The sequence below is a fragment of the Aquila chrysaetos genome, chromosome 18 (assembly GCF_900496995.4).
Source record: "Aquila chrysaetos chrysaetos chromosome 18, bAquChr1.4, whole genome shotgun sequence".
NCBI classification, from domain to species: domain Eukaryota; kingdom Metazoa; phylum Chordata; class Aves; order Accipitriformes; family Accipitridae; genus Aquila; species Aquila chrysaetos.
The window spans coordinates 18,060,001-18,076,977 of record NC_044021.1 but is presented as its reverse complement, the minus strand read 5'-3'; the positions used below and the strand labels follow the sequence as shown (position 1 = coordinate 18,076,977).

At 41.3% G+C, this 16,977-nt stretch overlaps 1 protein-coding gene across 1 annotated transcript in view; it reads left to right on the top strand.

Moving 5' to 3' along the window:
- Positions 1-16,977, top strand: part of LOC115353088 — a 188,313-nt gene that overhangs the window by 7,373 nt on the left and 163,963 nt on the right. Inside the window, exon 3 of the mRNA XM_030042066.1 lies at positions 12,351-12,406. Coding sequence (XP_029897926.1) covers positions 12,395-12,406 — 12 coding nt within the window. The 5' untranslated portion in view covers positions 12,351-12,394. The remainder of the gene's footprint in view (positions 1-12,350; positions 12,407-16,977) is intronic.

Below are 16,977 nucleotides of genomic sequence, written 5' to 3'. Positions count from 1 at the left end.
GGTAGATTTAGATTAGGTATAAGGAAGGAATTCTTCAGTTTAAGAGTGGTGAGACACTGGAACAGGTTGCCCAGAGAAGTTGTGGATGCCTCAATCCCTGGAAGTGTTCAAGGCCGGGTTGGATGGGGCTTTGAGCAATCTGGTCTAGCAGAAGGTGTCCCTGGCCATGGCAGGGGGGTTGGAACTAGATGATCTTTAAGGTTGCTTCCAACCCAAACCATTCTATGATTCTATGAAATGCAAGCAGAGGTTTAGCTCAACATAGCATGCAGCGTTGGCTGGCAGGTTTGAATGTGGGACCACCACTACCAGCAGCCTGCAATGTTTGGGCTTTGAAGTACACTCTCTCCTTGGGTAACAATTGCTGGGAGAAACTGCATTTTAAAAAAAAGTCAAAAGGTTTCCCTCACAAAACAGAGACTTGACTGTGGGTATAGGACAATATAGCTCTACTAAAAAATGTGGGTAACAGCTTATAGAGGCTGAAGACCTGGCACAAGATCCCTGTTACCATCCACTGTTTTTTGTCCTGTCACCCACAACTGCTTCCTGTAAGAACAGGCAAATTTACTGCTGATACAAAGCCCTATCTGATTGGGTTTCATGTGGCCTCCTTCTTCTGTATCCACGATCGTGGCAACCTGTTTCACACCCACACTTGATTTCTCAATTTCCTCCACTGCCCCATTCAAGTATCCTTGTGCTATATGAAGCAGCTGCTAGTGTTTAGTAACTTTCTGCACCTGTAGTGCTATTGGTTTAGGACACTGCAGTAGATTTTCCTCACTCGGGCATGTTAAGATACAAACTGTGCCCCTGGGCTGAGTGCTGGAAAGTATTTGGTATATTCAGTAGCACCATTTGCAGATGGTGTGAAGGAAGCTGCTCTCGAGGCATCTTGTCAGTGTCAAGGCTGAACATTCATGGTCCAAGCTGAAGCAAATTCTTTGACACCCTGATATGAAGCCAGCCTGTTCCTGTTGTCTGTGTGCCAAAGGAAGCTGTTTCTTAGTTGATGAATAGGGTATGAAGTGTAAACTTCATATTGAGACTCATGCAATTACCTTGCATGTTTTCAGGAGAAGGGGAATTGTGTGTTCCTGGTCAGCTTGCACCCAGATGTCAGGATATAGGTTGAGATTTCTTTCTGAAGAATGCCGTACAGGCTCGCTCTTGGTTGAAACTGAAGCAAGGGTTGCATCTTGCTGAAACTCTTTAGGTTATTTCCCTTCTCACCCCAAACTTCATTTCTAAAAATGCCTTTCCCCCCAGCACAGCAAACCCATGACCCCCATAGCTGCGCCCGGGCGCAGTGATGGCTGTGCACGGGACAGCTCAGGTCCTGTGCCAGGCCGACCGTGCCGGGGCAGAGCACTGCATCCTTTCCTGCTCTGACAAAGCAGCTTCCCCTCCAGGGAACGGCTTTGGTGCAAGGATGCTTCCCCAGTGGCTATTCCAAAATCCAGTCTCTCATTCAGGCAGGGTGGACCCTAAGGGTTTGAAACAGGTCCCCTGGTCTGGCCAGCTTGACCCAGCCTTTCCCAACTTGTATGCCCGTGCTGTCCAGCAATCTTTGCAGTTTAGCTTGGACACTTGTCCGAGATTACACGTTAAACCTGAAGCAAACCCAAGAACTGAGTCTTAATTTTTGGGGGGTCCAAGTAGAATATCTTGGTTCCTGAAACCTACTTCCTTCCTGTGATTTTTCTCCTGGGGGGGAGCGGAGGGAGGGGAGGAAAAAAGAAAAGTTAGTGCTTTTAACACACTGAATGTCTGCATATGCTTTGTTGTGGGTTACGTGGTGTAGTGAATCTGGATCCATCTTTTTGTTAAGGTGAACCCATCTTTGAACTCAATATTAAAGACTACAAAGTGGTTTTAACTCTCATAAGAGGACAAAACTAGTCTCTTGAAAAATATTATGCCTGTTGTTCTTGCAGATGGGATGATCAAGAAGACTCTTGGTTCTGATCTGTCCTGTTGTTTTTCTGTACTGTTGTTGTAAATGGCTGATGGAAAGAAGGAGTCAGTACAGTGGAGCGTTGTTGTTAGCATCACAAACACACCACCTTAAAGACTTGGCATACTTTCTTTCCATCTAAAAGTATGGACTTCAGAATCTCTAGTCAAATACTGTAGATAGGTCTGGTTTATTGGCATTAAACAATGTATTCAGGGGAGGAACAAAGTGATAGGAAGCTTATAGCATGGTACTGAGGGTCAGTACTCACATGATATTTATTGCCATCTCATATACATTGGCTTTGTTTAGTACAAGGGAAAGAAAAAAGCCCTCAAAGTTAAAGGCAAGCTTTATAATGCTCAGTCTTCCCTCTTATTCACAATAAGCTGAACATCCAAAATCTGTTAATCTGATGCAAGTAAGTGGCTGAAGGAACTGTGTATGACCAGGCAGTTAGAGGATGGGCTCCCTGTTAGTCTCAGCCCGTAGTCCTGCAGTCATGTCATTGTGGAGGTCCTTTGGGATCTCATGGAGTCCTGCTGGATTTTGCTTGAGGAGTGGCTTGCCCACACACAGCTCAGTGCAGCATAAACTCCTGTGATGGGTCATGTTTTGTTCTGCTTTCTTTGGTCTTAATTAACTGAAATGCCTGACAACCAGTTGCAAGAAAACACGTGAGAGATCCATCAGCTTCATTCATTCAACAGATGAAGATATTTCCTAATCCAGCTCTCCAGTGCTCTGGAAGCATCTCAAAAAATGCTTGAAAGACAAGATTTGACATCCTTAATTCAGATATTTAGGAAAAAAAAAAGGGCCAAAGAAGGTGGGGGGGAGGGAAGAAGGGAAATTTTTTAAGCATCTTTTATGGATCTTACAAAAGAAGAGGAGCATGGACACCTTTCTTCTTCACCTTAAAGATCACCTTCAGGGAAGTGTGAAGTGTTAAAAATAACTAACCAAAAGCTTAAACTTAACCTGTGGGCATATCAGTAACTTCAAACTGAAATGTCATCCCTTCGTGTTTCATGAGAGTGAAGTGAAAAATGGAGAAGAATTAATCCACCCATTCTGAGACAAACAGCCACTTGCAATACATTTTCCACTTGCAATATGCTAAGTCTTAGCTAGGAAGAGCAGCACATCAGTGAGCCAGGGCCTGGAAGGGGCATTGTAGGCAATATATTTTGCATTTTACTACTACCTCCTTTCTGTGAGGGCTCAAGTACAGAGAAAAAACTGTGGGGGTGGGTCAGATGGAACTGATGATGCACTGAAGGTTTCTTCCAAGTCCTGATGTGATGAGGCACGGTGGCACTGTGCAGACTCCTGCCCTCACTTGCATGTGGATCAGGGCTGTGTCTACCCTTTCAACAAGTTTCTGAAATCTGAGGGAGAGATTGAATCTGCAAGAGTTTAGCATTACTTTATGCAAATTTTTGTTTAGTTTTGGTGTTAGCAGTTTCAGAGGTGAATTGACTCTTACAGAGAAGGAAGTAAAACAGAGATGACTGTGTTTTAATATTTTCAGCTATCATGAGAAAAACCCACAAGAAAATGTCACCTAAAATAAGCATGCAGTATAAGTGATGCTTGTTAATTGCCTGTCCAACCTGAGACACACCCCCGTGTGAGTGTTAATACTTTACAAAAGTCACTTCTGCTGGTTTCTACCACCTTCTCTGGATTTCCTGAGGTTTGTAGTTGTCCCTGCATTTTGGACAGGGCTTGTGTAGTATTGACAGCACGCTCTAAAATTTTTCGAAACCAATGGTAGTCTTCTCATTGATTCCAGCAGGCTCCGAGCAGTATTTGACTTCTGCACAGCACCATGTATGGGCTGCAGTGGGATGGTCTGTAGTGGCAAAATCAGTCTGATCTAAAAAGCTGCTGCTCATCAATAGCTGGAAGTTACTACTGCTCCGCTGAATTGTCGTAACTAACAGGGACTAATCTGCGGCTCCTGTTGTGGGTATGTAGCAAACCAGGCCAGCATAAGGTTTACTTGATAAGCAGTAGCAAATGGCCACTGTTAAGAATTTTTAATCTGTCAATTACAATTTTTGGATTCAGTTAAACAGCTAACCCTCTTGTTAAAAGATGAACATGAATGTACTATAGTAACAAGAAAGTATATATAATCTCATGTTATAGCAGCACCCTATTTAACTCTGTGTTGTCTGCTGTTAACATTTACACAAGGAAACCCTCTGCTTGTTAGGGTAGGAAAGAATCGTTGAAATTTCAGATGGAAAAGAGCTCAGTATCGAGCTGTCTTATGTCCACTTTAATGCTTTTAGTTTTTTAGTGCCACTGATCAGCAGTATGTATCTGAAACTGCTTTCACCTTCACCAAATGAGAAATAATTCTTTTGTCAGTGAAATTATACTGACCTGAAACTGCTGAAAATTATATTAGAATAAGCTTCTCTAAATCCTTAATTTGGTGTTTGGGGGGAAGGAGGGAGGAAGGAAGGAAGGATGAGGGATCAGTAAAAATGAAGTGCAATCATGCCTTTTTAGTTCTGTGGAAATCTTCACGTGTTCTCTTACTACAAATGTTCTCAGTTGGGAATGGGTTTATACGTTAGTCTGCTATATGCAATGAATTAGTTCACGCAGTCATAGAGAAGTATGTGTGTAAGTGTGTTTTAGGATTGAGACCTACAAATTACAGACTTCCTTTTCAGTTATTCTCTTCCACTTATTATGTAATACGTTCTTCAATTGTAATAATCATCCAGATCAAATCCTAAATAGGCAATCAGCTTGTAGACTAGTATCTTAAATGAGTAAATTACATGCTTTGTAGAGTTGGTCTTCAAGCCCTTTTTCTGTAGTAATGAAAAATGCAGTATTAAAAGCTATTTTTAGATTCAACTATGGGTGTGACCCAAGCTAGCAAAAGCCAAAAAAGCCAAAGCTCACTTATTCTCTAACAAAGCAAGTGATGCTGGGAAAAGAGCTTCTTCTGGCTGAGCTTACCTGCTTCTCAAGTGAAACTGGCTCTTTTGAGAGAGGCTATCAAAATGCCAGTACATCATTAAAACCTCAAAAGGCTTCACTGATCTGTAAACCTTTTGCTTACCCTTTACAGAAAGGCAAATTTTCTGCCTTTTTACTTCCAAGCTGCCCCAATCCAAAACTGAACAGCCAGCTGTGGGGCAGCAAGTGATACCCAAGTGGGTGAGAAGGGAGCGGGGCTGCTCTGCTCTTGCCCCGGCAGTGGACAGGTGAGAAGACGTGCTTTGTACAGGCATCCTCTCTGGAGACAGGCGGGCTGCAGCTGCACTGCTGGGCATGGTAGTGTGTCTCCTCCCTGGTTCTAAATCCTCAAGTCATTGCTGCATGTTAACTTGGTGAAGTTGGGGATTTTTTTTGTTTTGTTTTGTTTTTCCCCTCCCCTTTTTTCTTTTCTCTCTCTCTTTTTTTTTTTTTCGTTGTTGTTAAAATTAGCAACACCTATTGTAATAGGGAAGTGTTAGTAGATTCTGTTCTAGCTCTCATGACATCAATCAGTGCAATTTTCTGCTTTGTTCTGTTGATGGAGGAACATACTTATTTTCAGATCCTTAGTTTATGGGGCTAGCAGTAAACTCTAATGTCATTATAGGGTCTAGTTTCAGGATATGTTTTCTCTGATGGGAAAGCTCACTTCAGGATCATCTTTTCCTTGCTGGAGTTCCTTGTGCCCTGGTTGTGATGGTACAGCCATGTGCAGGACCAGTGAAGTGGTTCAAGTTAAATAATAAAAAAGGAAAGTGTTTTGGGGACAGGTATTTTTAACCCGGCTTAGATCTAAAGTAATATCAGCCCAATGAGACTGCAGTGAGCTGCAGCCCAGGGACAGGAATGAATGGCTGGAGAGAGGAAGGGGGCAGAGAGCAGAAACTTATTAAGCTGCTTCGTCACCGAGGAGAACATGTCATAGGATTGCTGCCGACTCTTCTACTCTATCAGAGGATATGGAAGTCATGCAGAGGACGTCTCATTTTTACAGCTGCTCCATTGGTTAGAAACCAGCTTTGGGCCTTTTAGATGTGCCGGCTATCCCAAAATGCAGGAATTTGGCTGAAGTGATGTTTGACTTTTCTTTGCCTTCTCAAGGTCTCGAGGTGGCTGTTTTTTACATGTAATAAATGACATATCGCTAGCATTTATTTCAAAGGGAGATTTGGTTCAAGAATTCAAATCCCAGAGTCAGAATTCCAATTGCTGGTTTTCTAGCTGGAACAAAGAAACTTTGCACCTAGCCGTGCTGGCCAAGGATACCCAGTTTAAAACGTGCCGGCCATGATTTTCCTGCTATTATTGGTTGAAAACTAATGGCAGCCACTACAGACTCGGGTTGTGTGTGCCTGGCTCTTATCAGCTAACTGGATCTTAAAAACCAAAGCTGCAGCTCTGCTTGCTTATTAGTCAAAATATGTCTTTACACAATGTTATTTCTAATTAGTAGTATGCAAACAGCACTGTTAAGTCCCTGTCTGTTTTGTGTCACTTTCTCAGTTATAGACATAATTACCTCAGTTTCCCTTCATTTGTATTCGGTGACTATGTCTTGTTAACAAGTACCTGACAGAGGAATGTACTCACTGGGTTGAATATATTGATATATATGTATAGTCAGTGTCAGCTGGCATACAGAACAACATAAGGAGGAGTAATGTGAATGTATAAACAAATAGCCTATGTTGTTTCATGTTGACACGTATATGACACTAATCCAGAAACTCATGCCAGAGGCAAGTGAAATATGTTTTGAACCACTAGAGGTATTCCTTCTGGGATTGCTCATATGGTATGATTTCTGTCTCTGACTGAAAGAAAACTCTACTGATTTATTAACAACGGTATTGATATCTGATGTGGTATATGTGTAAAAAGTGTTATTTTTAAAAGATGCATTTTCTTGTATTTCCCGGTGTATCCTTGCTTACATTCTTGCTTAATTCAGAGAGAATACCCTTTAACGTTATATTTTTATACATATATTTGAAATTTTAATCTGTAACTGATAAGCAGCAAAAGTGACTTTCCTAGTGCAGATCCATGTGCTATTTGTAGGGAAACTTCCCTGGAAAACCATGCTCCAATAATCATAGGCTGTTTCTCTAAACTGCAGAGTGTACTAAACTATTTCTGATTGTTTGGCTTTTCTTTGTAGTAGTAGTGGAAACCAGAGAAGGAATAGCAGAAGTTCATGAGGAAGTGCTAAAATCTATGGCTAATACAGACAGTCACAAAATGAACTACTTACTGCCTGAAAATAAATTAGGGAGGAAACTCTGACACGCTTTTTAAAAGAAGTTGGAGCTGTTGTCACTAACATTGTGCATGGTCAAAATATATTATACTTGCTAACATGTTTACTGATGGTAAATATTTCTACCTGACAAGTTTTTTATTTACTTTTGCACATGGTGTTCTCTTAGATTTTACAGTATTGTTTTTGCACAAGAAAAATCATTGACTGTTTTTTATCTCTAAAGCATATATATTTTTTAGGATTTCATGCACAGCTCAGTACTTCTAACTGACATGCTGCTGTAATGTGGAGGCTATGTTATTTAAGAATTACAAGTCACAAAAGCTTTTTGTAATGAAAAGGACCCCCCCCCTTTTTTAATTTTTTTTCTTTTTTTCTGGATAAGGACTGGGATGTGAATGGGAAGGGAGAAGTTAGGATAGTGACAGTGCTGAGGTGCCTGGTGCTATGGTGTTGCATCCAGAAGGGTCAACAGAAATCCACCATGACTGGTAGAGTCATGGAGGTAATGCAGAGTATTATTGTGACTGTTTTACAAATAAAAAACTGGAGGAAAAAGAAATTTAGGCTTGACTGTGACCATAAAGAACAGGATTTCCTTACTGGGCTCAGTCCCCCAATCCTGCTGCTTGCTACCACCTTGATCTGAGCGGTTTCTAAGCCTTGTGGTGGGCAGCTGTGTCAAAGAAAAGCCTGGTAAGCAAAACTGGGAGCTTGTCATCCCAATCTGGAAGCCTTTTGTCCAGGCTGGGGCCGGCTTTGCTCTTCCCCCAGTGCTGTCAGGTGATGACCACTACAAATTTCAGCACTCTCAAACATGAGCCCTGGGACTTCATCAGGAGGTGATTGCCCATAAACCAGGCTCTGAAGCAGCGTGATGACTGTTTGTGTATGGCACTTTCCATTTGGTGGGAAATGGCAATATTGGAATGGTGGCACAGAAACTAAAATTTGGTATTTGTGACTTCCACAGGAATTGCTGGCATGATATAGTGTACTGGTTTTGGCTGAGATAGAATTAAATTTCTTCATAGTAACTTGTATGGGGCTGTGTTTTCGATTTGTGATAGAAGTGTTGATAACACAGGGATGTTTTTGTTACTGCTGAGCAGTGCTTACACAGAGCCAAGGCCTTTTCTGCTTCTCACCCCACCAGCGAGGAGGCTGGGGGTGCACAAGAAGTTGGGAGGGGACACAGCTGGGACAGCTGACCCCAAGTGACAAAAGGGGTATCCCAGACCTCATGATGTCATGCTTAGTGATAAAACTGGGGGTGAGGGGTGTGGGTGAAGGTTGGCTGGGGCTGCTGTTTCTTGGGGACTGGCTCGGCATCAGTTGGTTATTGGTGAGCAATTTTTCTTTTGCATCACCTGTTTCTCTTGGTGTCATTCCCCCCTCCCCTCCCCTTGTTGTTTTTTTCTTCCTTTTAAAAAAAATTATTAAACTGTCTTTATCTCAACCCAAGAGTTTTTGCACTTTTACTCTTCTGATTCTCTCCCCCGTTCCACTGGAGGGGGGAGGTGAGTGAGTGGCTGAGTGATGCTTAGCTACCTACTGAGGTTTATCAATAGAAAAATCATTTATCTATCTACTTTTTCAAGACCACAGAAGAAGGCTAGGAACATTGCAACCTCTCAAGCAAAGTAATTGAATGTGAGCTTAATTTTAAGTGTGTTAATGGTCTTTATAAAAGCATATTTGCAGTAAACGCCTTACTTTTTAAATTAAAAAAAAAAAAAGAGAAAGGATAGAAAGGATCTGAGATTACTTTGAAGGACCTGCTCCCAAAATTGGTGATTAAAGAAGGATAAGCACAGCGCTTCTGGCTTCAAAGGTCAGTCCTGCTGAATTTAAGTGACTGATGGATTCTCTTCACCAGAGGTGCAATTTTCCCCTGAAGAAATACTTCTTAAAGACCAGTGCTGGCTAGCTGGTATTTATGAGAGAGTCCAAAGGGAATTACAAGTAGGTTGTTAGGGTTATCGTTTACTCAGTGGTTTCTGCCAATATTGTAGCACAGAGATCCCACAGCACTTCTTCTTAGCATGTGATAAATTGTGTACCAGGTGAAGGTGAGAAAGGAGGAAGGGCAGCCACTGTGATGACAGACTGTTGCTTTGCTACTCCTACTATGAACCTGCTATTTCTCCGCTAGCAATAACCAGCACCTTAGCTGTGCCCAGCATTGCTCTCCTTGGCCCGTGATAACGTGCCTGTGCATTTGGGAGTGCTTTAAGGAGATGCTGGGTAGACGGCTACAAACAGGACAGTTTTTCTTCTGCATGCCAGCATGGCAGGTACAGGATATTTTATGGCTACATTTGCAAGACCCTTATTGTATACCAGCTCTTCATGCAGCCCAAGTGATTTCCAGTAGCTGATACAGCACAAAATATCAACTAGTGGGAGAAAGATGTACCTCAGCCTGCTCCAGTGTAAAGGTGTGTTGTTTTGATCTCTTCCAGATCTGTGACTGGTGACAGGACCCCAGCAATACAGTTGTGATGCTATAAGAGTTATGTTTGTTGCATCTCTCTGTATTTAATTCCTCTATCTTTGGACTAAAATTAGATTATTTTCATTACAGAAAGCCATTCAGATATTTTGCATATTTAATGTAGCTTCCTTGATTATTTCTCTTGTGGGGAAAAAAACATAATTGGGGGAAAAATGAAAAAAAAAAAAGTAAAAGTATCCAGTTTAAGAATTTCTAAGTGGTTGTTTTGCTTTGTCACTTTACTACAAAGGTACTTAAAAATAACTCAAGTCCACCCCTCAATCATGCAAAACATTACATCAGCTGGGTATGAAATAAAATACCTGGTGGGATCTGAAATAGGTTTTATGTTGTTTTTTGATTGACGGAAAAATCAGGCACTTTGTTTTTGCTGTACTCTTTCAGGACTGCAAGCTAGTTGAATGCTAATGATTCAGCTGTTATCCAGCTAAACAAAATAGGCTGATGAGGTTAAGTAAGGCCACAGTCAACATCAGTTAATGCAGTGTTGACTGTGTTGCCTGATTGGTATGAAAAAGGAAAAAGGAAAAGCAATGTCTAGCACCTTCATTTAAAAAAAACACCAAAGTGTTTCCCACTGAAACAAACAAACAAAAAAATTCCCCAGAAAACACAAATAAAAGGAAGTTCCTGAACTCTAAGAAAATCACTGTTAAAGCACTAATGTTATTAATGTCTCCTCTGAACTCACTGTTTATATATCTTTGCCTTTGCTTTCCTAATTTGGTCAATCACATTCTTTAAGATGAGGCTCCAAGTCTTCCCATTAATGTTTGGCTTCCTGAGGCTATTGTGGCTTTGAAAGTCCTTGTTGATGCATCTTTGGCTCCTCTTCAATGAGCAGATGTTGACCATGGATGAAAATGTTGAATTTACAGCTTACATCTTTAACAGTTCTTTCTGTTGGCAGCTTCTTGCGATTCTACTTTGAAAAGGAAAGGAGCCATTCCAAGCTTTTAATGCCTTTGGTTCATACAGGTTCTTCTTTTTTGCTGCTTCTGTTTGAGTCATAACAAGCAATGTGCCATGCCATCGGGCTCAAAACTAGTTACCTGTTGCACTCAGTGGATGTGCAATCAAATTAGAGCAGCAGCTGGAAAAGCGATGCAGATACTACCTTGGCCTGAAAGCCCAACCCAGATTTTGGAAATGAGTCTCTGGGGTGGTTTTCTGAGACGTACGATGACTAGATACATGACATGAGCCTACCTGTGCGATCTCGGCGGGGGTTTATTTTCAATATCGCAGAGTGCTATGGAGCAGAGGAGTTTGGGCACAGTTTCTATGACAGCCATGGACTACGTTGCAGGGACTGCTTGGGCAGGGCTGGTGGCAGGAGGAGTGGGAGTTGCCGGAATCGCAGTCCCAGCATTGCTGCAGTGGCCTTGGCACCCTAAGGAGGGCACCGACGTCGAGGAGCGATGGCAAAGGTCAGCAGACTCTCAGCGTCAGCAAAGCCTGGGCAAAAGCTCAGCCCTTCATTCATTACTGAGCAACCCGAGTGACAATGCAGCCTTTTTTGGTGGAGAATTCGTGGCCCCGTCCACTGTCCATTGTATTGATTTCAATGAAACTTAAGCACGTACTTAGAATTAAGCACTTCTTTGCCTGGTGCCCTCAGGAGAGAGAGTTTCCTCAACTGGGGCCAAACATGTACTTTGTATGGGGTATCTTCTGACCCAGAAGGTCAATTAAAGCTTCTGAGGGACTCTGAGGGGATATTTTTAATTGTTCAAAGTCTTGTTTTGTTTTCAGGCTCTGCAAAATAATCTGAATGTGTGTTTGTATAAATGCATAAGAGAAAAGCTGGCAAAGGAAGAAGCTTGCTATTCATTGTAGTTCAGGTCCTGCAACTGTGGAGTCAGACTGAGTTTTGCCATTGATTTCAGTGAGTGAGAGGGCAACCCGTCTAGCCGTTTTGAATGAATAATTTTTTTTTCCCACATAGGGACAAAAGTGGCTGGTATAAAATCGAGGCATTTTTGCTGATGTGATGTATAACTTGTAAAGTTATTGTATGTTTGCTTAATGGTTATAACCTGGTGGTAGAGGATAATTTCCATCCTTCTAATGGAAATCCCAGCACAGAGAGTGAGACACAAGCGGGACCCACCTAAATGCCAGATCACAGAAGCATTCCTGGGTCTGGCAGCTTTGATATTGTAATCTTCAGGTTAAACGTATTCCACAGCAGACTCCGCATCATTTTAGTAGTTACTGTCTGGGGGTAGGACTTATCTACTTCTGGGCAACTTCCACTCAAACCCACATCTTTGTTGGTGTTACTTCATCTGAGCTTAAACTATGTTTTTCTTGTTTATCTTTGTTAGCTGTTTTTTTTTGTTTTGTTTTTTTTTTTATGTGATCTGGTGCAAAGTTGTTTTTGAAAAGATGAAGTGAAGGAACAGCACTGTATCCTCCCTTTGCTCTTTGGCAAAGCAGGAGCAGAGACTGGAGCAGGACACCCCCCCCTGCCCCCTCCTGCCCCATCCGGGCAGGTTTCTAGGCTGATGCTCTGCAAGTCTGTGTGTTAAACCTAAGGGTATTAATGACTGTGTGCAGACTGAAAATTCAGATGTGCTCCCTCTCCTTTGTTGCAGGAGGAAGTGGTTTTTGCTGCAGGTCTGAGAAAGGGCAGGCTGGCATGGAGAAAGAGGTAAGTGAAGAAAAACCACGCTTTAAAACAGAAAAATTAAAGGGGCTATTCCTAGCATTGCTATTTCATAATATTATTTGTAGTGTGATGAGAGGGAAGTCAGCAGACGCGTAGGCTCCTTTATATCATTGACAAGTCAAGGGGATGATTAACGAGAGTACCAGACAATGTAATGGTAGGAGAAGGCCCACAGAAGTTAAACAAAAGTGCCTTCAGAATTTAGAGAATTCCCATGATCCATAGTAGGACCTCATTGTGCTTGTCTACTGTTTCTATTTTTGATTAGATTTATAAACACAGCACCACATATTTTCATGTGGCTCATAGCCCTAGGGCAGAGCGAGATTGACTGCACTGAAACTGTGAGGCTTGTGAATTTCGGGCAAGGGATGGAGTGAAATAAGTAGTGTAATTGTTTTTGTGGAGTGACCGTGGGACCTCCTCTGTTCTGAATTACACATGGTTCAACCCTTTGACCTAACCAACCTCGGCAATGCCTGGTAGATCTCCTAAAGCTGTGCTGAAAGGTCCTATCAGTGACATGTTGGAACATTATCTGTCATGTGAGATGTGTGCCAACAACCATATTAAACTACATTAATTACTAGCGAAGCCATGTTTGTGACAATCTCAACTTCATTTAACCCATCATCATGTTAGTTATTGTTTAAACAGGAAGTACAAATGGGGACAATTTATGAAATCAAAATGCAGCACCAATATTTTCTTTAATAAATTGTATGTTTTACTTTATTTCCCTTCTGGTTTTTTCCCCAGCATTCTTGTTCTTGTTATCATCTCTGTAGCTTGAGATTTTTGGGGGCTTTCCTATTTTAAGAGCAAGCAAGAAAAAGACTACTTCTTAGTAACTAAACTAATATGCTAGTGAAATTTTTGTTTCTTTCAATGCAATCGTAAGTGATACCACAGTTGACTGAAAGCTCCATGCTTGTTTTCTAGCAAGAAGCAAACAAGTTAAGGTAGTTTATGTAAGGCTGGAAGATCACACGTGGGTTATTTGCTTGATGTACACCTTCACTGCTTTACACTCCAACTAGTACGTCTCTGCATGGCCATGCTTGCACACCTCTGGATCAGGAGTGAAGCATGCATTTCTTTTTAATTCTGAAAGAACAATTTTCTCATAGGCCTGACCCTGTAGGTAGCAAAGCGTACTGTGAGTTCTCAAAAGGTAGCCCAGTACATAGAAATTCAGAAGGATTCTTTGCATGTGGTTGTTTTCTGAAACAATTCTGAACTTTACGGGGGAAGAGGCAAAAGCTCTCCAGCGTGCTTCTGCATGGGCAGTGTACAGGTTCAGTTGTGCCTGGCTGTGCCCAGTATTATATTAGACTAGACACATGGGATTACATCTTCCACCTACACACTGAGTTGCTCTTTTTTGACAAGGCTTCTCCTTTAGCGTCATTCTCTAGCTAGAATAGGCTTAAATGAAGTGGGTATTTGTTTATTTATTTTTTAATTGCTGTGGAGTCAGCTAAAAAATATGTTTGACCCTACTAAGTGTCATTCTCATTAGCAATGAAGAGTTTGCTCTCTGCAAAATCTAACATGGAGTGCTTAAAGCAGACAGGTGCAAATTACAAGCTGTTTCTCTTTGGCTGCCATCCCTTAAATAGGCAAAGTAATAGGCTAGGAGAAGGGAAAAGGTTCCAGCTCCAGCTGCATAAAGGAAAGCCTTAACAGGGACTTAGCAGCTGGTTGCAAGTATTAAATGCTGTAAATACCAACTAATGCATTTGTGTGTGTGCATTCACAGAGGAATATGTTTTTAGTAAGGCTCCATCCCTTTTTATGCAAGAGGATCATTCTTCGAAAACTGTGCTCTGCTTTATGTTGAAAGGCTAATGCTCTCACTGAAGTGAATGAGAACAGAAGCCAACATACCTGTTCCTGTTTACCATCATTACACTCCTCAGAGCATTTCAGGCATTATTAGGTTCTTGGAGCCCTACCAGATTGACAGTATTTCCAGCTACTTCTCTTTTGGCTGTGTTCAAACAAGGGCCCAAAGGGAAAAAAAAAAAAAAAAAAAAAATAATCAACAAAAACCAAAAAACCAAAACAACCAACCCACAAACAAAACCATAGATGAATCTGCTGAGCTAGTTTGCTGATGTTAGAAACAGTTGTTCATATTAGGAACACCTAATTTAATTTCATGAAAGAGACATAACATGCCAGTATGTGTATGAATCTAAGGTATGCATTTCCTAAAAGGAACTAAAACTCTGTCATTCCAAAGTTGCTCTTCTTTTTGACTTCCAGCTTGCATGGGGACTGCTGTCTGGAAGCAGTAACTTTAACTTTAACTCTAAGGCTGCTGATGAGGTCTGTCTGTGTGATCTTCGTAAGCAGATAAGGGTAGGGAGACAGCTCAGAGCAGAGCTTGTTTACAGCAGGACAGAAGAAAACAGCTAGACATAAATGAGGGCTGACGGTTTCATGAAGCACAATTGGTTGATCACAGATTCAATATGACTGCCCTGAACTGAGCGATGATCCGTACAGTATGCAAAATTCACTTTCTTGCTGGTCTGTGCCCACCAGCCTTCCAGCAGCTTTCCCAGAGCCCCTCAGCCACGGCTTTGAGTGGAACCAGAGCTGAACGCAGCATTGTTGTACCCAATTCCTTTTGACAACAATCACATTCTTTTAAAAACTTCATAGGTTTTAGTTGTCACTGGTTATAAATGAGGGTTTTTTCCCTCGCCGTTGCTGCTGCCGCCACTGTTGTTGCGGCGGTTGCTGTTCTCCCGCAGACCCGAGTACGGTGGGTTCTGGTACTCCCGGTTTTCCTTTGTTTCGCTTGGTATCGGAAAGCAGGCGGTGCGTTTTAATGACGACGGAATGCAAAAAGGCATTTAAAGGTTTAGGTCACTTTTTGAATGAAATGGTGGTTAGTCTGTGCTGTGCTTAGACACTTCTAACTCCCCTTGTCTTTGCTGTAATGCAGCATACTCAAGGTAAAAAGGCATTTTTTTAGAAAAAAAAAAGTTAAAAGTCAAGACTTTTTGTTTTTCACCAACTGTGGTGGAGCTTTGACATAGGATGAATTGCTATCAGCAGCAGCATCACCCTTTAAACTTGACTTTGCAAGCAAAGGACATCCCCTTTTTATGTACTGGTTGTGGATGGACAGGTCTGTGTATTGTTTGTGGATGCAAGTTGGACCACCTTCACCGCAGGTGTAAACCAGCACGGACTTTGTATCACTGTAACTTTGCTTTTTTGTAGGAATGCTTCATGTTTATTTTTGGATAATGTTCTATAATTAGAATGGTGGTTTTCTGTATGGGTGTGCGTTCATGTGCATTCATCTAGGTATGTTCACACAACTGGGCTTTGCCTGCAAATATGGCAAGTGGTCACTGAAAGAGTTTTATTTAATTTGCTATTGGAAACCGAAGTCTTGCAGGTACCTGTGAACTGATTAAAGAACAATTGCTTTAGACATAAATTTGCATAAATACATAAATTAACTAGTAGTGACTAATGATAAAATGAATATAAAATGCCACTGGATAATTTCCTGCCTATTCTCTGATGAGAAGGCAAAGTATCATAAGGGTAGGGGGGCTGGGGAAAGAGACCTAAAATGAAGAGGGGGGAAGTGTAATTTACACTACTTAAAAGTGCTCATGTGTAAAAGAGAGAAGGATAAGGAAATTGGCTGGAGATAGGTATGGAAGGAAAACGTCTTCTAATTTCCTCTGAAGCACAAAGTGACAAGAACATGTGTTGATTACACAAAGGCCACCAACCACCCAAATACTCTGTTATTCAGTTATGTTGAGAAGTAACCGTGGAAGAATTCCCCTCTGCTGTTGAAAATCAGGTGTTGCTTTCATTCTAAAAATAAGAACTCATGAAAAGCACCTTTTCAAAACCTGATCACATTAAGGGACAAGGGCATAATTTCTTTTGCAGTTCTTTGTAAGTAAGTAGGAGTCACAAGGCTGTTACATCAGCTACTTAAAAATACTAATTTGAGTGAGTGAAGTGCCAAAGAATGTAGTCTATTGTGTCCCTGAAAAAATAAAATTTAGTGCTGACTATACTGAACGCTTAAAAACCAAAACCAACAAAAAAAACCCCAAACAAAAAATCCCACCCCAAAACATCAAACCCCACTATGCATCTCTATTAGATATGGGGAAGAAGGAATACTTTCTTTTTTCTTCTTGCTGTGAAAGGAGCTTAGGCGTTTTACAGACTGTAACAATTTAAATTTGACTATGGCCAATATAGCCTGCAACTGGTTTTGCTAGGGAAATCTGACATGCAGAAGGAATATATAAAATGTAATGCAGGTCATCTTAATTCCATCAAAGTTACAGATGTGTAGTGATTTGCACCAGTTGAAAGTTTGTCCCAGAATTTTTGTCTAGATGTCGTTTTCTTTAGCTGTTAACATGAAGTTTAAGGTTTTGTGTGGTGATTATACGCAGCATAATAAGAATAATTATCACACAGCAGTGTTACAAATACTGCTGGAATCTTTAAAACTGACTCAATTAAAATTTTATGGTATTCAAGAATGCAGTGAT